This window comes from Mesitornis unicolor, unplaced genomic scaffold (assembly GCF_000695765.1).
Source record: "Mesitornis unicolor isolate BGI_N332 unplaced genomic scaffold, ASM69576v1 scaffold9989, whole genome shotgun sequence".
Classification (NCBI taxonomy): Eukaryota; Metazoa; Chordata; class Aves; order Mesitornithiformes; family Mesitornithidae; genus Mesitornis; species Mesitornis unicolor.
In genome coordinates, this window is record NW_010207952.1 from 39434 (window position 1) to 62766 (window position 23333).

The following is a 23333-nucleotide window of genomic DNA, read 5'->3' on the forward strand; positions in this document are numbered from 1 at the left end:
AGGAAATTACCTGTGAACTTATATTCATTAGTATGACTGTGCTTTTAGGGTCATGAGTAAAATAGCTGAACTATTTGTGGTTTCAGGAGTTTTTTTTATACAAACTGTGATGGCTAAATATAAAAGTAATTTCATTAATTTTTGTTTTTCTTCCCTTTTCCCCCTCTCCTGCCTCACAAACTGCCCCCCTTCAGTCTCTTGACCAGTTCTGCTAGGCAATAAACTTCATGTATTTAAAAAAACCAGACAAAATGCCATCTTTGGTATAGCAATTTAAGACACTTTACAGTTTGTAGTTTTCCCAGCAGCTGCCAAATTGTTTCATTTATCACTCAGAAACACCACAGCTTATTTTTGTGCAATTGCATTTGTACTGCAGAAAAAAAAAATATTTTAGCTGTCAAATAGACAATACTAAAGTTGTGCTCTATAACATACATAATACAAAATCTCATTTAATTATACCTTTAGTAGACCTTCTATTCAAAGGATTCATATTCTTATCTAAGTGTCTGATTGCCCTGCAGAACTCCCTCTTGACGTCTGACGAACTATATATGTGAAGAGCTTCTTTATTAAGATTATTGTTCTGATCTTGCCATAGCAGTGAAAGCAAAGAACCCCAAGGTGTGAAAGGGGGATGTTATATGGGAGAATGAGGTTTTCATCCGGCTTAAGTCACTTGTAATGTGAAAGTGGTATACCTTTTCTACAAAGCTAGGATTTTTTTTCTGGAAAACTGGAGGAATTATATATATATACATGACCTATAGTACAAATTTTGACAAAAATCCAGCATGAATACTTCACCTGGAAATACGTCAAACTTAATTCTTCAGTTAATTCTAATAATGAGAAGATATAGCCTTTAATATCACAGCTGCAGGAGCAGATGCAGGATCTTGCATTGTGAGCTACTACAGGGATGGGAGTCAGAAAATCCAAAATACTAATCTTACTGTTGTCTGACATGCTGCAGATATTTACAACTAAATATAAAAAAATGCAGAATGAATAAAAATATTTTGTTTCAATACTTAAAAAGTGTTTACAGAGGAGCTTGATTTCTTTTGAGTGTATTTGCAACTTTTTTCAAACATTGAAATTTGATAAAATCCATTCTTTTCTAGACCATTCTGGAATTTTTCATTTTCCTTGGGAAATAATTTTTTTACAAGCTCTTCTTACTTAATACATATGGTTTGAAAAAAGTGCACATGTTTATACAATGCATCGGAACAAGGAAGAAATGACAGGTTTGTAGCATCAGCTGGACAGGACGTTTCACTGAGATGTCAGCACTGTGAATAACACAGTAACTCTGAGATGCAGCAGACAGTATTGTCTATGTATACAGACCTAAAATTGTTTCCTGTCTACAGTTAGGATATGTTTTCTCTGAGATACCCTGACCTCTATTTAAAATTCTCTCTTAACCAGAAGATTGCCTTTCCCCTGCAATAATATTAAGAAATGCAACTTCCTTTATCATAGTACAATCCTACTTAAAATCATGACTTTTTTCTGTAGCCATGATTATTTACACAAGATTTTGCAGGTATAACCTGGCATCTCAAACCTCATAGAATCATAGAATAGCAGAATAGTTTGGGCTGGAAGGGACCTTAAAGATCATCCAGTCCAACCCCACTGACATAAACAGGGACATCTTTCACTAAATCAGGTTGCTCAAAGCCCTGTCCAACCTGACCTTGAACACTTCCAGAGAGGGGGCATCCCCAGCTTCCCCGGGCAACCTGTTCCAGTGTCTCACTGCCCTCACAGTAAAGAATTTCTTACTAATGTCTGATTTAAATCTATATTCTTTCAGTTTAAAACTGTTACCTTATGTCCTACCATCACACTCCCTGATAGAGTCCTGTCTTTCCTGTAGGCCCTCTTTCAGTACTGGAAGGCTGCCATAAGGTCTTACTGGAACCTTCTCTTCCCTAGGCTGAACAACACTAACTGTTTCAACCTGTCTTCATAGGAGAGCTGTTTCATCCCTCTGATCATTTTTGTATCCGTTCTCTGGACCCACTCTAACAGGTCCATGTCTTACTTAGGCCAGTAACTCCAGAGCTGGATGCAATCCTCCAGGTGGGGTCTCCTGAGAGTAGAGTAGAGGGGAAGAAACATCTCCCCAATCTGCTGGCTAATTTTTTTATGCAGCCCAGAATGTGATTGGCTTTCTGGGCTTCAAATACACATTGCCAGTTCATGTCCAATATTACATCCACCAGTATCCCCAAGTCCTTCTCTGCAGGGCTGTTCTTGATTGATTATTCCTCAGTCTGTACTGATAGTGGTGATTGCCCTGACCCAGGTGCAAGATCTTGAACTTGGCCTTGTTGAACTTCATGATGGTTACATGGGCACATTCCTCAAGCCTGTCAAGGTCCATCTGGATGGCATCTCTTCCCTCTAGCATGTCAACTGCACCACTCATCTTGGTGTCATCTGCAAACTTGCTAAGGGTGCATACAATCTATATCATAATGAAGATACTGAATAGTATTGGTCCCCCTGTGAACCCTTGAGAGATGCCATTTGTTGCTGGTTTCCAAATGGACATTGAGCCATTGACTGTAACTCTTTGGACATAACCCTCCAGCCAATTCCTTGTCCATCTCATGGTTCATCTATCTTACCCATATCTCTCTAAAATTTAAAGGTAAGAATGTTGTCGGGGACCATTTTCCCTTATAAAGTTCTTGAAAATATGTGATGATATATTCAGAAACTTTTTGGTTCTAGAAAGAAGCATTCTGTTGCAAGTATTTTGGAGATGCTGCTGAGTTTAATCTCTCAGTTAAAAGTGGTTTCTCTGTAGCTATCATCTAGAAAAGTAAATAGGTATTTCTTGTTCTGACATGTAATTTTTTATGTTTCCTGGCAACTCTCTCTGCAGAAGAGAATTTATGAAGATTGCAATGACTGACTAACATAAATAGCAGTCCATTGCTCTGAAAGAAGCATCCATCTTTAGGGAATGATTTTTTAAAATGGTATTGTTAAAGATGGCAGCTTGAAATAGTAGACAGCAATCAGAGACAGACTGTGCTTTTGAAGTAACCAGAGGCACAAAGCTTATCAGGTAGTTTAATAAGCATATATTTCTAATGGGAAGTAGTCTTATAAATAATGACTTCTCAACAAGAGATTGTTTTTCTTTGACTTTTAGCTCCACAGACTTGCAGTTTTGAGCTTGCCATGTGTGAGTGGCATTCCGATCAGCCAGCAGAGCCTGCTGTGTGGGCACAACTGCAAGCTGGGCACAAGATTGCCTCCTGCTCCTTCCTGAAAGATTGTAGCAACAACACTGAAGGTTAGTTAATGTGCAATTACTAGCTGTCATGAAGAATACGGTGCTTTTTAGGATAAGGTCATGACCCAATGTAGAAACCGATCAAAAGCATGAAAAGTAGTTGTACTTATTTTGTACTTAAATTAGTTTTTGCTTTGACCATTTATTAAGGGTGCTGTGAACACACATGCTGGTAAACATGAAAGATTTCAATGTAAGAATTCCCATATAAACTAATAATAGCTTCATTCTGCAGTTAATTCTTTGTGTGAGATCAATGCAACAATTTGGTGAAACTAAATTAAATCTATGTAAGCCCACAGCCCATGTATGTGCTTTTTCTGTTTTGTTTAGGTTTTAACACTTTGCAGTTTTACTTGTGTAGTACTATTTTGTTTGAGCCTACTCTCAGGAATTTAACTTTAATTAGGGAAGCTGTAGAGAGACATTTACTATACAAAATAGTTTATTAATCTTAAAAACAATAAACTTAATCCAGTTGCAGTTTTCCGAAGTAAAGACCAGCACTTGTTCTTCAAGTTTCTGTGTAGTGCTTGTCTATGGGTTTATGGGAGAGGTGTTTGAAAGCTTAATGGATATAAATGTCTAAGTGTTGTAATATGAAATGGAATCACCTTGCCAGATAAATGTTTATCTTGTCTGCTGAGACTGCCTTCAAAGGGGTTAAGTAGCACTAGCTATAATGGTATAATTTGTGATGTAGCTTTGAAGAACTGTTAGCATGGAGGTTACTACTTGAACTTTGAGCCTACAGAAATGGAGTATATCTCATTGACAGCAGCAGAATGAATGCTTAGATATTGTTTTCATTTTATAAAGATTAAAAAAAATTTAGTATACATTTCCATGCGCTCTAGTAACTACAAGTCAAATTATAATGGAATAGCAAGCAAAAGTGCTTGAGTATATACACTCTATTAAGAAGAGTTTTTGCATGTTAACATTTATGTACAACAGGGAGCATAGAGACTAATAAAGCAGATTTTTATCTCATCTTTTGAGGCAAAAAGAAAAAGAACGAACGAAAAGTGGTCACAACACCTTTCAATTTCCACTCAGATATTTAACAAAATTATACTTTTATTTTTATTTTATTTTAAATACCTCCCTGAAAGGTGCTATATCCGTGCCATATCATAATGTGATACCTCAAGGGCTAGTAATGGATATGGATTTCATTTTTATAGCAACATGTTGATAACAGAAAAGATACTGAAATTCCATAAGTGGCTTTTACGGTGCCACAAGCAACGTCTGTTGAAACACCACATTTTGAAATGTCTGTTTTGTAGGTGCTTGGGCATTATTGTATAAAAATGCACAGGTAGCTGAGTTGGCTTAACATACAACATTAATGACAAATTAACATAAATATGCTTCCACATCATAAAGGAAAATAGAAAATGTGAGAAGAGATGAGTGTCAAAAAACCCACACAGAATTTAATTCATTATCAACATTAGAAAGTGTTGAAAAAAATCTGAATTATAATTGCTCATCTCTCCATACATTCAGTATTTCTATTCATGCAGATTTGTTGAGGCATAAATGAAGAAGCTGAATATTAACTAAAATCCTAAAAACTAAAGAAACAGTATGCAAACTACAGAAATGCCATGCTTGAGGGCTCAAACCTGCAATGCAAATAGAACTTGACTAAGCTTTAATTTTTGATTTTGATCAAAGCTTTCACAACTATAAATAGAAGAGGGGTGAGAAACTAAATTATAAAGCAGAGGCTAGACAATTATATTTATAAAGAAAGGATTGCTTATAGGCTTTGAATAATCCTCCTTTCCTGGTATTCTTAAATTTAATATAATACTTTCTGTCCTAGGCAGACCTTTTTCTTTGTACTTTTATTGTTTCTTCTCTCCAGTGTTGTATCATATGTACTTCCTCTGTTACTTTTCCTTTTAATTTCTCTAGTGACAAAAGTTCTTACAGAGGTTCTCCTGGAATACTGTTCAGAAAATACATCGTTTTCTTTATTGACATTTCCAGCATGCTATGTATTTTCCATAGTTCACTCTTTTTATATTAGATTAATGTAGTTTCTTACTTCTGGGGTATTGCTTCCTTAATAAGAAACTAATGAAACCAATTCTCTGCATAACAAAAATAAAGATTATGAGATGCAAAAAGAAACCAAGGGAAGTGCCATGGCTTTTAAATCCAACACTTCAGATAACTAATTCTAAAAATAGCTCAAGTTAAGTATTTAAAATGTCAAATAATTAGATTATGTGATTCTGTTACACTATTTTTTTCTGTTTTCTTTTTTTTTCCTTCAAGATTTCTTTCATGACTTGTTAGTTCCTGAAAATTCACCTTCAAAGAATATAAACAGTAGCAGTTCAGATTTGACCTCTTCTTTCCTCAAAATGATTGAGTGGGAAGGTTGGATGGGATTGGTTCAGAGACTGAACAGTTCTCTGCTGGGGAAGAAAACTTGCCAGAAAAGGAAAGGTCACACTCTGTGGCTCAGTTTTAAGTTGAAGTTTAAGTTTAAGTTGAAGGGTCAGTTGTTACTCTAAAATTAGTAGCACAGATTCAAAGATGTGTAGTTTGTAAAATAAAAAACCAACATGGATTAAAACAGAAGGAGTGACAAAAGATCTGAGTCAGAATGGTTAAAATGGAGCCAAGCAGCTCCATTTACAGGCTTCACTTTTCCAGCGTAGCAGGATACAGGCGGGTTCACTAACCCACACCAGCTCTAAGAAGATATTGGGCCACCTCAGCAGTAAGTTGTAAGCTCTGCTTCTAGGTGCAGTCATCTTTCCACAGATTTTGCCTATGATAGATAAAATTTTTCTACAAAACTGAAAGAAAAAAGACTATCTAAAACCTGATTAAGCAGACATGTGGGGAAAAATAAAATGCTTTATAGAAAGATATTAAAGTCCACACTTTTTATCCTGACAATAGTCCCAACATCTCTTGCTAGAAACACACAAATCTCTGTGACTCGATCGCTCTGCTGCTACATTGGCAGAAATGAAGTGGCTTTTCTGGGATTCCTATTCTATATCTGAATACATGGGGAAATTTGGCACTTCAGAAACAGAAAGTTGTGAAAATTCAAGAGAACAAGACACAAAGAAGGTCGGAGTATAAACACAGCAATATTCAATGCACTCTATTGCACTGTGAGAAATTCAGACCTTAGAAAATAGCTGCAAAGTTTGTAGAAAAAGCATTAGAAAGTTACTCAATAGATGTTGGTTAAAGGTAATTAAAAAAATTAATCTCTGGAAGAGGGGAAACAAGTAACTAATTTAACATAGTTTATTGCCTGTCCAGTTAAACTGACATGGTTCTACTTTTACAGGCTACAGAGAAATATAAGGAAAAACAATAATAAAAGAATCTTTATATTCAGGACAGGAGTTTCTGGAGTCTTTGTTTCTGAAAGTAAGCTTGAATTTGTCTCAGAAACATTCATGAAACTTGCATAAAATCTATTCCCTGAAGAACAGTCAGTATCCCTTATGGACACACGATCATTCTAGATGTTTCATGGATCTTTTGTTTATCTAGTGTTGTTCACCTGCTTTCTTATCTAAAAATTATGACAACTCCACTTTGCCCTGTATTTAAAGATTCAGGAACTTAAACTGAAAGAGGGAAAAAAAAATAATTTTTGTTAGGCTCAGAAAACAAGTTTTTTTTATTTTATAGTGGCATCAGAGAATTCTGAAGTTAGATAAAGAACTGGTAGTGTAAATTCTAATGTTGAGGCATACTTTATCTTCAGCACAAGGCAGAAGTCATAGAACTGTAGATGCTCTGACAAATAGAATGCTGGGTTAAATCTATGCTTCCTTATATCAAAGTTAATCACTGTGCCATGAAATTACAAACCCAATTCCAATGAAATTGAAACCACATATTTCAGTATAAAATATTGCATAACACAAAGAGTAAACTGGCAACAAAAGGAAAAGAAAATGATCCCTTACGAAAATGAACATTTTCCTTGGAAAATGACAAATTCTTCCTTCAACTTGAAATAAACTGTGTAACATCTGCATTTGATATAAGTTATATGTAGAGATATGAACACGGAAAAAGCAAACTTAAGACATTTAACCATTCCTTGTTTATTATTTTAATAGCTGCCTTAGAAAGCAACAAAATATTCAGTGACTCAGGAAGGGGGAAAAAAGACCTGATGTAAAAAGTATTTAGCCTTTTTATTTCTGACAAATAAAAGACACTGTTGAAGGGATGGAGTACTCCTTTAGATCTCTGTAGGAATGCTTTTATAAGGGGCAGTAGGTTAAGAAGTACACAAATTGCTTTTCTGCTTCAGATGGAAAGACAATATGCTTCCAGCATTTTGTTGCAGAAATTCTGGCTGAGAAGTAAAGACCTTGATTACATGCTACTGTCTCCTGTAGCAGTAGTTCCTGCTGCCACTTTCTTTTTTTTAAGTTTTGAAGAGTCTACATAACTGTTACTGTAAAAGGCATATTTTCTGAAAACCATAGTGGAAGAAGGAAGAAAGCCTAGTTTCTACATATATTTGTGATTAGCTATTGAATGGCTGTAAACGTAAGAAGGTTGAACCAAATGTGGGACTGCTTACAGCTTTTAACATGTAAAGTAACAACTTCAAGATAGTATCAACTGATGTAATTCTTGGTTGCTGGAGCTTTCTGTGAGTCAAATGAAGATGTGTATCTATGTTTTTAATAGGAAACACTTAGATGACATCCAGTTCACATTGGCAGCATGACAAGCAGATTTCATTGCTGCTGGGATGACTGCATGGTTTAATCACAGGAAAAGAGTCTTTATTTTCATAGACTGAGAAAAAAAAATGTTTTGTGAAAAAGTGACTTTTTTCATTTATTTTTCAGGCCATTTTGAGTGGTTAGAAGCTAATGACAACACATTATATAAAAGCGCTTATCTTAACAGTTCCATGTGTCATTGCTCCAGCAAGAATTGCCATTTTCAGTTTCATTACTCCATGGCAGACAGCAGTGTCCTCAAGGCAGTACTGTTCACTGATCAGGTAAGAAGAAAAATGCACTCATTTTTAAAGTGTAAAGATATGGCAGCCCAGGTGTTACCAGCCAAGGTACAAGGGAATGTGCCTCCTAGCACATGCCTGCCCCCGAAGTCAGTTTTTGCAAAAGAGTAACCTGGTATCATTCCACTGATCTATGCAATTCTAAAACCTGTGTATTTGCCATCTCAGCTATAAATTAATTTGAAGAGTGAATGTTCTGCAAGACTTCAAGGACAAACGTCAGCTATTACAGAATTAAATAATGTGGGGATTTCAGGGGAAAAAATCTATAGTAACAGCTTTTCTAGCATTCTTCTTGTTCTGGAAATGGGAAAATAAGTACTTTTCTTTATGGAGACACAGAAAAAAGTAAAGTTGCTGGCTAAGGATGTCTGGAAAGCCCTTGGTTAGATTCTTCTATATATTAGTAAATAAAATAGCCATGTTAAACTGAAACAGAAATTCCGGTCGAGCTATTTCCATATTTCTTACTTCCCTTGCCTTGTGGAGAATTTCTGCTGTTTAGAATGTTCCCTTTAGAAAGTCTTGTTTAATAACTTAATATTGATGCATTTTTACTACTACTTAATGAAAGCAAGAGCAGTACAGCTGGTCTCATTAAGTTAATAGCTTTCATTTCTTGATGTTAGAGTTGAATTATTATCACACTATAATGCAAGTATTTAAAAAGACAAATCCACTTCATTCACAAAGAAAAGATGCAAAAACACCTAAGGTGTAACTTTTTCAAGGGATCTAAATATAGGAAGAGGTAATGGAAATGCCTTCTTTCTTTCTCACCTTGTCTTCAGATATTTATGAAAACAACTCCAGGCTGTTGCTCATTTTTCATTTATAAAAAGGAATAGTTGTATTTTTCTATATCCCATTACTGTTTCAGGGAATTGTAACATAATCAATGTTCTGATCTAAATGCATGGAGATTTGTGCCATAGTTCTTGCCAATAAATTCACTGGCATGATGCCCATGGCAACCTTGAGACAGAACAGGAATACTGATTTCTGTGGTTCACCTAAGTAGCATCAGTGGATCCAATTTAAGAGTTTTATTTCCCTGAAAACAGAGCAAATCATCTGAGCCAAAAACATGAGAAAACTGGCATTTGAGTTCCACAGAATTGGCAGCTTAAATTGAATTAATTGTTAATCAGTTCCTTACATATGCATTAGAAGAATGTTTCTGGCAGTTGTTACATGAGTTCTGTGTACTCTGTTTCCACAGTTTCTCTTAGAGCTTTGATGTTTTAGTTACTGATTTTTCGTTCAGTCAGAATTGTATTTATTGTGCATAGACTTATTTAAAGGTGATATGACAGTTACTCATACTGCAAAATTTGCCAGAAAACCCTTCAGAAATATAAGATTCTGCTGATACCTTCAAAATCAAAACCTTACAGACTCATATATGAGAGTTCTTAAACTGAAATGAAAGGAGGGTTAGCTTTTACACATTTTACTACTGAATCATTACATTGTTTATGAAGAACAAATCAATCTTCAAAACTAACCAAATACTGAGAAAAGGAAGCCAAAACCAAGTGCTGGTTCTGACCCTGGAAAACAACAGACTTGCTCTCCCAGTGGCTGTTATTCAAAGTAAATACTGAGTTGCATGGTCTGCTACCACACAGCTTCCCTGCATCCCCTTTTACTGTTTTCATTGATCAAAACCTCTTATTTCCGAGTAACTCTTGCTGTGTCCCAGTACCAAGAGGCTTGATGCAAACAGAGACTGGATTACGTTTAATGTACAGTTCTTAGAGGACAAGCACTACAGATGTTGCAAAAATATCTCTAGCTTTCCTCATCCTTTCAAGTGAGAAGCCATAGATTCAACATATTCTCTATTATAGGCATTATGACATTGGTTGGAAAACAGGAAATTAAATTGTTCTAGGGTATGAAGGTGGATAGGGAAAATAGACTCTTTCTGTCAACTGTAACCTGTTGTTGACTTATATTTAACTTGCAGTCTATGATAATCTGCGGAACGTTTCCTGTTTTATTGCTGGCTTAGCAAAGTTGCTCTTCATTCAGTACTACTACATTTGATCACTTGATTTTTCTTTCCTACCAGTGATTCATATGTCTTTAAACTTGGTGTTCTTGATTTGAAACTGGGTTGTATGTACTGAAATGATTTTAAATTCTAATTATGCCCTTCATAGTGTTTGCAATTCCTCCCAATTTAGTGTTATCCACATTTTTTTAAAATTTTATTTTTCATTCCACTCTCTAAACAGTTAGTCACCACTATAATTATACCAGGTCCTGGAACAGACCTGTGTTGAGCCCTGTTATAATTTTATTTTAATTTTATAGAAAACTATTCACAGCTCCTTTTTTAATTAAGGTCACACTTATTTGTACACTCGTTTGTACACCCATTTTACAGTAATTCCATCTCATCAGTTTGTTTAAAGAATGTCCTACAAGATTGTTAAAAGCCTTAATAAAGGCTCTAATTTTTCAAGGTTGTTTGCTATGAAAAAAAAATTACACTAGCTGGATGTGACTTGCTCCTCATCAGAAACACCTAGTGAAGGTTTTTCACTTTCAAATTCTCTATGTGCTTACAAGATTATTCTTAGCAATTTGTTCCAGACTCTTATGACTTGTCAATTTTCACCTGATTGGCTATAATTGCATAGTCTGTATTTTTCCCTTAACTGTGGTATATATCCTTTGTTCTCCCAGTTCTCTAGTTTCCCACACATTCTCCTCAGCTTCTCAGAGTTAGTTAGCTAGTTGGTCCTTCCATTATGTAGCCTTTAGTTAAAACTTCCTGACTCTCTTCCAATTTCAGTACTTCTGACTTATATATATTTGTAATATTTTTCTTCTATTCCCGTCCATGTTTGCATTCACAGTTGGCAATCTTAACTGTCTTTACTAACATAAAATACTAACAATACTAATTGCCTATTGACTGTCTGGTAAATTTTAAACTTTTCTGTGAAAACCGAAACTAAGGAAGATAATGCTGACTTCAGTCTGTCATTTGCTATTCATTTCTTGCTCATTCTTTCATTAACTAATAGGCTTATACTTCTTCCTTTTATCTTCTTAATCTTTAAACCTTGTATGGTCTACAAAACATATGGAAATAATATAAGAAAACTTAATTTCAACCGATGCTTATATGTGCAAGCATATTTATACCCTAATGCACTAACATTTCTGTAAGTGTTCAGCAACACTTGCAAAAACCATGCAAGTACACTTCTCTGCAGAAGTTAAAGGTGATCCATTAATCATTGAGGGGAAACAAGATTTTGTTCCAAATTACTCTCTGAAATGAAAGAAACAGGGATGAAATGATGAGTGCAGTTACACAGCAGTGAATGTATCTGCAGGGAAATGTCAAAAAATTTTTTAAAAGTTGCATTTAATAAATGGAGCTTTTAAGAAAAAGTTGTGATTGTCTCTTCCATCCTTCAAATCTGAGTAGCATTATCTCAGGGAAGTAAAAAACACTGCAAATAAAATTCTTGCCCATTTTAGCTTTACAAAAGACTTTTATAGTTAGTAATATATCACAATAAAGGGTATAGACTGAAGGTATTTTGAGCAACTGCTCCCCTGCGTCACTAAAATAAATCTTGAGGGAAAGTACCAGGAAAGCACTATTTTCAACATTTTAAAGAATGCTGGAGATACAAGGAAAGTGCCAGAGGTGTTAACCCATTTGTACCAAAGAGGTGAAAGAATCTGGCAAGCAGGATGATTGCTACAGAGGAAACATTATGAGGACAGGAAATAATATATTTGGCTTATTAGAGCTGTATAAATTTGGAGGCTAATGTCTGTTGCATGGAACAAGAGCCAGTTTAAAAAGTTATTGCATCTGAGATGTTTTACAGCTTTCAGTGTAGGAAAAACAGTCATAGAAGATCTGGATACTGGTATATGCACAGAAAACTAAAGTTTATTGCTGCAAACTGATTTTATTAAAATGAACTGGGGAGAAAGATGGTCATGGGGATGAGTATCTAAGCTGTTAATTGAATGTGAACAAAATTGCATTATCCAGATGCATCCAATCAAATAAACAGCAAATGTAGAGTGTTCCCTCAAGGTATACAAATGTGTTTGGAGGGTTCGTATAGGTACATGTAGGGGAATGTGGCTGTGCCCCTCTGTCTCTACATTAACTAAAATGTTTCTAAAAGCAGACTCTTAACCACTGGATATGGTTTTAACATGTCATAGTTTTAATCTGCTATGCAGTATGGCTCCTATTACATCATCCTTTTCTGTGTCTTCTGTGTGACTATGGTGGGCTAATAACTTTAATAGATTTTCTTTCAAAGCTGAATTGTTTAGCAAAATGAAGCAACTTTTATACAGAACGAAATGTTCTTGACACTGAAAGACTTTTTCTGAATATCTATCACATGAAGAAGCTGACAAATACTTATATCCTATACTGATGTGGAAACCTACAGCAGACTTCTATTTCTGAAATCAAGTGTACGTTAGGTGATTTATCCAAATTTGGTCTCTTATGTCATTTAGTGTTTAGAATTCGGGTATTGACTTGGCCAAAACTATCTTTGAACAATTATTCACTAGAGATTTAGTCTTCAAGTTTTTTTAACGTGTCTGAAGAGTTAAAGACTTTGTAAGAAAAGAGCACAAGTAATTACTCATCACAAATTGTATCAGTATCGTTCTGTTGGCTCAGACCTCTCAGTCTATCAAGCAGTAGACAGCATCTTCTGCTTTTTTTATATTGCAAGACAGGAAAAGATAACTGTCTTTGTCAATGGTTCTGATAACATTTCACATACCTATCATATCTCATTTTATTCATCTCATGTAAGTTAAACTTTTTTTATCCTTTCAATTTCTCTCAATACAAGAGACTTTCCATTTCTCTTATCCTGCTTCACATCTTTACTTGAACTGCCTCTAATTCTGTAATATCCTTTGTGGAAAAGGTGTGACTAGTACATTTCACAGTATCCTAGAAAGGGTCTCACTATTGATTCTTGTAATGTTAAGTCCGTTTGTATGTATAACCTATGTTAACTTTCCTACTTTTTTAAAAAATTTTGCTATATTTTGGTATATTTTGGAGCTGATTCTTGACAAGATTTTATTTAGGGATATGAAGCTCACATTGTTACATTGATTTTCTTTACAGTGGCCTCAGCATGTTCCACTTAGTATCACAACCAGAAGCAGAATGAGCAAAAGCTGCTTTTGTCAGATTATTTAGTCAAAATGGCTTGGTGTGGTTGCATAAAGGGATTCTTACCGTATCTGGCACTCTTGCTCTTACCCTTAGGAGGTGGAGTGAAAATGGGGATTGAGGTGACTCAGAACATGACTAGGACATATTTGGTAGTACTCTGCCTGCTTGCTTTACAGACTTAAAATAAACAAAACTGACATAATATAAGCAGTTATTTATGAAAGAGAAACTAATTTAGAGAGGAAGAGGGAAACATATTGTTAAATTTAACAATAACATGGCTTAATTTACGTATTAATTCACTTTAATTCTGCAAAGCTGACTTTTGATAATTATATGATTAGCCTGTTTAATCATAGTAAACATAGCTTTTTACCCTTCTCTCTCATAGAGCTCAAAGATTGCAAGTGAGTATATGAAGTGAGTATATGAAGCTGTATTTTCTCACATAGAGGAAGTTTGTATATAGTGGTTAATTGGCTAGGATATGAAAAGACCAAAGACAAAAAAAATTACCTGAATAATTTAGAGGACCAAAAATTAGCTTTATAACATTGTATTCTACTTTTTACAGGAGGAGCATATCTTGTGGGAGAGCAACATCACGACTAAGAGTGAATGGGTCAAAGTGGTTATACAGCTACCGACAGGGCTAGAAAAATTAAAGGTATGAATGAAAAAGGCATGTGGTCAATTTTTGAAAATGTTTTACTTCATAAACCTTCTAGGAAACTTAAAAATTTGTTAAAATTATCTGCATCTTGAAGAGCTTAGCATTTTTCGTCACTTCAATATGAGTAAAGCTTTGGTTGTAGCTCGACTAAACACCTACATAAACATCACGTGTTGAAGCAGCTGGTCTTTAATAACATGCAAGAAAATGAATACAAATGTCACCATATTTTAGGTAGTCAGATATCTGAGCCTATCTCAGGTATTACCACCTCACTTAAGTGAAAGGATATGAATGATATTTGCAGAATTTCAGTGAAATGAGGTAAACCAGTAACTGTGAGAGAATATCTTCCCCTTGAATTTGCAGGCATAGAGAAGAATGCAAATTTGCATCTACTTAATCCTTAAATTAATTTACAAACGTCTATTTTAAATAATTTTATTTTTATTTTTCATAATTCTGTAAATAACCATCATATTTTACTGTTTTAACAATCAGCTGAAAATGTAATCTCTGAAAGGACAAAGAATAAACCTTCTGCAGGCATAGATGTTTTGGCATATATTAGAATGAAGGCATTTCAGCAAGCTTGTAGGTTATAAATACCTGCTACTGCATGTCTCCCCTTTTCCCAGAAGGACAAGTGTGAATAAGCAACCAATGTGTAAGACTGTCTATAGTATCTAAAAATCAATAAACAACAGGCTGCTGTGGTCTTATGCAGAAAGCCTACCCTATGTATTCTTCGTACAAAGATGGCAAGGATCACTTGTGCTTAATGCTATCTTTAATTTTGTGACTAGATAATGTTTTCAGCATAACATTCTGCTGTTTGAACTGGTGGAGATTGGATAGTATAAGAAAGCTTTTGTCATTCTGAACAAATTTTCTCTAGTGGAAGATAATGGCATATATCATTTCTATTTCCTAGAAAGAAAACTGTCTCTTGAGATTTCACTCCAGCCTAACTCCCAGGCTTTGGAGAGTGTGTCAGAGCCTTCTGCTCATTCTCCAAATCACATCTGTTCTAGTTTCCCTCTGCTTTGTCAGGAACTCTTGTCCAGCTTTCCTTCCACAGTGCTTCCTGCCTCTTGCATGTGATTACTTTTTGAGACTCTCACTTGTTGGAGTGGGATCCGGACCTCCCGGAGTAATGATGGAATCTCAATATGAGTATGGTCATTCTCCTTTATTAAACAAAGTTACAAGGCTTTTATAGTCTCGGTTTTAGTCACGAGCAAGTCACGAGCAAAGCATGCAGCGAATACATACAGCTGATTGGTTGCTGTCCATGCGTTCTGACGTATGGACGGTACGCCTACTTGCGGTTAGCGAGTCCAGCTCTTATCTTCCTTAAAGTTGCAGGTGACCCTTATTCGTACACTGGGTTGGTCACATCGACAAGATCATGGCCGCGCTGGGAGAGCCAGCACTCCACACTCACTCTGGCCATGTCCCAGCCTGTCAAAACCCACAAGTCCAAATTTTTTGAGCCTCCAACTCCTGCTCTTGTCTCTCAAGTGCTTTCTTTCATTGCCATCTTCACCTTTTGATGAATCCAAGCTTGCTTCCAGCTGTATGCTCCTTTACCTCAGGTAAAAGAAACATGGAGAGCACGAGTGGGGTAATCTTGCCTTGAGACCCAATAGGTCTAGGCTCCACGGTGGCCAGTAGCAAAAGATGTTCTTCTGAAACTTCATCACTCTAAATCAGCTTGTGTAAAATATGGTCAGCACAAGAGAACTCTGTAGGAAAGAGAAATGTTTCTTGAACCTCTGTCTGTGCCAATAGCAGGGCCAGAGCACAGGCCCAAGGATTGCCATGTGATAGCTTATTAAAAAAAAATTAACATGGTCCCTGGCAAGTTTTTGAGATAAGTAAATTTGCCATCTCCTAGACAGTGTCTGGAACAGTTCAAGGGTTATCAGCAGGTAGAGACCAATCCCACTGCGCAGACTGGATGCAGCCATCTTATCTTAAGTAGAGAAAGAGATTTTGATTGTTAAGCTGTACTGTTGCAATTGGTGTTCAAGAAGAGTCTCTAACCCATTTTATTCACCTTGGAGCATAACTAAAATTTTTTATCTTCAGTATCCAGTGCTTTTTACACTTAGGACATTACTGTTTTATGAAAATAAAACTCAGTTCCTCTCTGTTGTCTGTTAATGCAAATATTTTAACTGTAACAATTCACAGCTTATGTTTAAAGGAGCACTCCAGAGCAGGGCAGGTTTTGTCTGTCTAAGCAGCATTCAGCTCTTGGACACTACACCATCAGAGTCACCACATTTCTGCTCCTTGGAAGAATTCACCTGCACTGATGGGCAGTCCACAGAGCCTGGATCAGCCTGTGACTCTCACCCAGATTGTTCTGATGGCAGCGATGAGGATCCAGCAGCCTGCCGTAAGTGAATTTCATTGCTTTAGAAGGATATCATGCCGAAGTGTATTGTGAAACCTAAAATGGCCTATCCAAGGAATGGCTAAAAATCTTGGATACCATTTATACGGCTTCTTTTCACAAGGATACTTAATGTTGTACAGGTTAGTGACAGTGTTCATAGCATTTTGTCATGCATCTTTCTTCTTCCTATTGCTTTCTATTTCTCTGTTTGGCCTCATCAATATATTTTGATATATTTTAGATGTCTGCAGAAATGTAACATTTTGTATGTTTTTTTCTTAAAATTATTGCCTACATACAACATTTATAATTTTTATAATATATTTTTATAATATTTATAATATCTACTTCCCTAATACAAAAGGGACTGAAATCTGCCTTGAGGTCTCTTATTTCAACACTTTTCTAATTTAGATTGTCTATGAGTTATTGTCAGAAAATTCATTAGGTGACATGATATTTCCATGGTGATTCAAACCACCATACAAATCTGTTACAGTTCAGGAGCTATATCTTAGTAATGATATTTTCAATTGAATGTAACTTTACTTAGAAGCCACAGTTTCTACTATAAAATCAAGAGAAAAAAAATTAAACTTACTATAAAATATCTCTAATAATTCTGAAACATTTTAGAATTCCATGTGAAAGTAGCTTTAGAGACTGTATACCTTCTAAAATGAATATTTTACACTGTGCATCCATATCTATGTTTACTTCTGGTAGTAACACTTGAACTTACGTTATAGATGAAATTTGTGCACGTATTTCAGATTAATGTTATACATTGCTGCTGGGAGGTAGAAATTTAAATTTTTAGTATCATTCAGGGTGGCAGGATGGAGGATACTGATAATATTTTATTTTCCAATTTCCTGAGCAGATTTTAGGAACTATTTGTGACTATGAGGTTTTCTTAACTCACAGTCTGAACCTTTAATCTTTTCAATTAACAGCCATGCAAGAGCCATCTCTCAAATGAGTAATACAGGCAAATGTTGAAATTACTTTTAAAATAAGGATGTTTATACTGTTTTATCTCTGGATAGAGTCTAGGTCATTTTCCTTTTTTACAAGACTTGACCCTATGCTGGTAGCTCTGTGTGTGTCCTGGTTGGAGTGCAGAGTCCTCTCATGCTCTTTAGGAAGAGGGATGGAATGAGAGTGAATATTTTTTTTAATAAATTGGACTTTCTCAGCTATTTACTGTTCCCATTTCAGTAACAATGTAAGAAAATTGTGGTAAATAATGGCTGGGACTATAGAAGAATAATTTGAAGATTTCAAAGGAGGATGAGAAATAATAATCCCAGATGAAGAGTTAATAGTATTACACAAAGTGAAAATAATGATAACTCTAAAGACTTACAGGCAACTATATTTTGCATGCAATGCATTACACTTATTTTTACCCCTGTGCCTCAGACACTGGACATTGGCACTGTGTAACCAGAAGATTAATTACTCTAGATATATTCAATATTTTAGATTTGAAGAAAGATCACAGTGGAACTCACTCTTGAGAATATTGTTTCCATCATGCTTGTGTGGATGGGTCAGAAAAACTAGAGAGTGAGCAGAAGAAAGAAAAGTCAGAATGGCTTGGGGATCTCAACACTCGCTTTTGTGGCACCACATGATCTTGGAATTGCCCTCCGTGATATTTAGTGTGCACTACATTTATTCACATATATTTTCAGTAAAAATTCAGTGCATATTTTAGCTCCTGTTCTTTCAGGTATTTTAACATCTGTCCTCGGATACATCCTCAGTACTTTCATGTACTGAAAGAGCTGACAGATCTCCACACAATGAAAACAAAGGCAGAAAGCTCTTACTTAGCAATGTGAAGCATTTCTCTCTTCATTGAGGATTTTCTTTACTTCATTATAATGGAGAAGGAAAAATAATGTTTTTATTTGCCCAAGTTAACTTGGTATGAATGGTCTTATAATAATGCAGTTTATTACAAGAACAATATATGTTTTACAGTGTTTCCTAAATTTTCTGTTTAATGTGTGCCCATTTATATAAAGATATATTTAAATATTAATATTTTATATAAAGATATATTTCAGTATATGGACTTAAAAGTCTCAAAAACTTAGGAAGCTATCTAGGAAACACTTATGCACATGACTAACTACCTTTATTTGAGTAGTTTTATTGAAATAAATGAATCTAATGAAGTGACAAATTATGAAATTAATGCCTTTAGTATTAAATACTACATTTTCATTGACAGCACTTATTTGAGATCACTTCTAAATTTCTTATTTCGGTGATTGGTAATAAATGTTCAAAAAGCTAGTTAACATATTCAAAACAGAGAAAGTGTTCTCTGTTTTGTTTTGTTTTTCTCTCTTGTTTTGTTTATCTGTGAAAGAAAAAATACTTAGATCATTTGAAAGATTAAAAAGACCCCTCTAATGCTGATTTCTTTTCTTTCTTGCGTACCTAGTATAAACAAAATTTTGACCTAAATGCTATGTCAAACAGCACATATTTCAAGGCCAATACTTACTATTATTATACATTATTTATATGTAACATACACGGCACATATAAAAACATCACAAATTAATCAGTAGCTAGGAACCCTAGTGGCCTAGCAAGAAGTCTAGTGAGCACTTGGTATATTTAAGTGATATCACACCTTGATACAGTAGCATTTCTGGAAATTGCCTACTCATCAGATTCATGTAGATTCAAAATGATTATGGGATGGGACATCCTACAGCTGTTTCTGAAAGAACATCGCCTTTCATTTAGACTAATTAGAAACTTCTTTAAAACACCTGTTTTTAATTCTTCTAGTTTTAATTTCATGTCTCTAGTATTAGCTTAAATATATTCAGCCTTTCATAGAATTTGTATAATTTATGAATAGAAAATACGTAGAATGAAGGATACTTGTATAATTTTAAAGTCATGTACGTTTTACTGCATTTAATTTACAGTATAGCAATTTACAATTATAAATCCTTGAAACCTTCTACAGGAGATGGACACATATGCAAATCCTTTTATCACCATTCAACTTTAAAGTAGAAAGACCATTTTTGAGTTGGAAACATTTGTTTTACTACACATTTATGTATTTTCTGTGACACATGAATTGTCTGAAATTGTTGTTACCTATCCATCAATATTTTATGTGTATGTGGAGAAAAAGAAGCTACACCTATGTTATTTTCACAGACCTCTTAATTTCTTATGAACACTGTGTAGCATTGCCTTTGCATTTCACTCAAACACTTAACTCAAAGTAAGTGTACCCTCTGCAGGCCCAGGGTTGACATGAGATTCTCTTAACAGCACCATTCTCTTAAGCACAAGCAAGGTAACTGAGTTGTTCCTGAAGGAGATGAGGCCATCTCATCTAAGGGACTGAGTGTTATGAGAGATCTGTCTAATGATATATGGAAGTTCAGGCTAGATGACTTATGGCCATCCACGATCTTTCTACATCAATCCTTTAACAAATTCTAGATAAATAAAGCTAATCACAAACTGGTAAGGAATGTGCATGGATAATCAGTAAAATCAGCGTAACCTTTCCTTTTCTCAAAATGACATTAAAAGTTAGCCAGAAATATTAATGACAAAGTAATCACACAGAGGATATTTGGTCACTGGTCACACAGATAGCTTATACCCTAAATTCCGTAGGAGCTTGTGTGCTGCTACACTGAGCAAGGGTAGCAGCACTCCTCATTCAATGCTATTAGTGAGGGAAACACCAACCTGATGGATAGAACAGCTGTGTCTCTCCAGCTGCATTCTTTTGATTGAGCTGCCAAAGTAGGATTGAAAAGCTTCATCTAGTTGCAGACTAGCAAAATTGAAGTATTAATTGGCTAACCCAGCCTAGCTAACAGGACTACTTTGTTTTTCCCCCACTAAGATGAAGAGGATCTGGGATAGATAGAGAAGGCTAGTCAAGGAGAAGACATTTCCATTTAACCTCCCAGTGCCCTTGGAATATGTGCTTTGTTTCCTGTTTCTTAAAAAAACCACAACAAAACAACAAACCAAAACAAAACAAAAAACCAACAAAACCCAACAAAAACCAATCAATCAACCAAAAAAAAAGGCAAAACACAACAAACCAACCAAAAAAACCCACAACCCAAAAAAACCCAAGACAAAACATGTGGAAAAATGGTTTGTATTAATTTAAAAATCTTTCCAATGTATTTTATGGCTTTTGTAAGCTCCCCTTATTTCTTGAAATTCAAGGAGATGTGTTTGGGGAGCGTATTTTACTCAAGGTTACATCCCAGTATCATTACTTTTGCAGAACTGGTGTAATAATTTACTCCTTGACCAGCTGAGATAGACTGATTTACACACATGAAAAAAATAAATTCAAATTTGGCTTGCTATTAAAATGAACAGAGGTGGTTTTTTCCTTTCTAATTGTCTTTTTTTTTTTTGCTGATTTGTAAATAGATCAACGTCCAAAACTGATAATTAACTGGTTTTGTTTTAAAAATGTGGAAAATATTTCTGCAGTTTGAATCCATTGAAATCTTCCCAGTGAAATAAAAATCATTAGCTCTGATGGTAATAGGTGCAGTAGGAAAGGACACAATATACCAGAAATATGCTTTACTGTCTCTTTAAGTGCAGTATGTTTCCTCAAAAAATACAGGTTGTGTAGTGACTTATTTTTCAACTCTGGATAGTGAAACATTCCCTATAATCACTTCAAGTTTCAAATAAAAATGTAGAAAAATGCTGTGAATAATAAAAACTATGCTCTGCTTTGATGGGACAGGAGCATTTCTCAGAGTTTATTAATGTTTCAGCAATGGAAAAATACACTGAGAAACTGCCTCGCTTGGATTTGAGTTTCAGCCAAAACACAGAACTTTTTTTCAAGCTTGATTAAATATTTACAAATACCTCTTAAGTTTCTAGAGTTAAGTAGGGATAAAATCTAAGTCAGACTTTTAACTCATACAATTGGGTTTCACTCACATTCATAGCCTAGCTGTTCCCTAACGCATTAACATTTTTATAATTGAAGTATCACTTCCAGAAATTTAATATGGTGGAACACTTGAGGTTGATAAGTGACTCTGGCATAGCGTTTCTGTATGACTGGATGTTTGTATAGAGCTTGCAATGAAATAAAAAATAAAATAGTAGTTTCTAAATCATGGTTAACACTATCACATTTAGCGAGTCAGAGCCGCATTTTGTTATTCCTCCCACCACCCCCTAAAAAACACAAAAACCCATCACTATGAATGTTCTTCCTGCCTTATAATTGTGTTCAAGCTTGAATAAAGTTTGAAAAAATGACTGAGCAAAATAATTTGATTTGGAATTGTTTTTCTGTGCATGCATGTCTTCTTCCTCCCCCAACCCTCCACCCCCCACTGCCTCCACTGCTTGTATATTCAACCTGAAAGCTGATTTTTATATATTTCTTTGTAAATCCATAATGCTAGAAGAAATTTTGCTAGTAATTTTGCCAATGTAAGAAGTGATGATTTCTCTCTTTCCTATTGACCATCAAGGGCAGTGATGGCCTCTGTCTGATCACAGCCTTGCTGCTCTACCAATTATTTTAGCATACAATTTCCAAATATAGTTTCAACTGTCAACTTTTCACTATAAGCCTAGTATTGAGCGACATTAAATGACAACAAATCTGGTGTCATCAGTACATGAAAGATGCTGTTCTTCACATTGTGATAAGAACTCTTCTCGTGGTCCTAGGTACCTCCAGTTAAAAGAAAATATTAATTAAAAAAATTCCCATGCTAAATACCTTGTTGAGCTGTAAAATATTAATCACTAGTACCATATTGATTTCTCTTTCATATTTAAACTGTTATTTTAACTTTGGCCTGGCATTTTCCTTTCAGGAACAGGTTTTTGGTTGCTTAGTATACAACAGAGTAAGTTCTTCGTGTCATTTATTGATGTCTTTTTGAATATTACTACACAGCCACTGCAGTCAGCTTCTTAGGCATAAGACCTTTTGCAAGATTTAGGGAGGCCTAAGTAAAAAGATGTCTAAGCAAAGGACATTTGCTTTTTTGTGTCACATTGATTCCCTCAAGACTGCTTAGGTAAGGAAAGTGCAATGCCTAGACATGGTATCAGTTACTGTACAGCAAAACAGATTATTCTTGGATATCAACTTGCATATTCTACCTTAATGTGTCAGGAATTGAAGTCTAATTAACAGCGTACCTTGTCAAAAACATGAGAATTCTGTAATTAAGTTAAACAAGTTTCATGTTTAACTAATATACTAAATAGAAAAAATCTAGTCCATTGAATTTTAGTGTATAGAGAGAGTCCAGACTAGAGATTTGTGATTTATTTTGTGCCTTGGGATTTAGCCTCTTGATACCAGGAAGACTTTTAATATGGAGCTTTACTACCATGGTGCTTGAACAAAGATGCTTGAACATTTTGATTTTGTACAATCTGAAAATTGCAGTAATATGTAAAATCACATCTGAGGCTGATATGATAGGATAAATGTGCCATAAAATTCAGAAAGTGCCAAGTATAGTTCAGAAGCAATTTTTGCAATTGAGATAAGTGACCCAAAGAGCTAAGTGTAGCACTTTGTGAAGCTGTTCTGGACAAGGAAAGAAAACTCTGAGATTATACTAATTTCTTATTTAGTTTCACTCAAGAAATGAAAGAGTG

General features: G+C 35.1%; 1 protein-coding gene across 1 annotated transcript in view; it reads left to right on the plus strand.

Moving 5' to 3' along the window:
- MALRD1 (MAM and LDL receptor class A domain containing 1) overlaps positions 1-23333 on the plus strand; it is a gene marked incomplete at both ends in the record, with an annotated part of 60764 nt that overhangs the window by 16347 nt on the left and 21084 nt on the right. Inside the window, 4 exons of the mRNA XM_010192317.1 lie at positions 3185-3328; positions 8197-8354; positions 14147-14239; positions 16445-16652. Of these exons, the coding sequence (XP_010190619.1) occupies positions 3185-3328; positions 8197-8354; positions 14147-14239; positions 16445-16652 (603 nt within the window). The remainder of the gene's footprint in view (positions 1-3184; positions 3329-8196; positions 8355-14146; positions 14240-16444; positions 16653-23333) is intronic.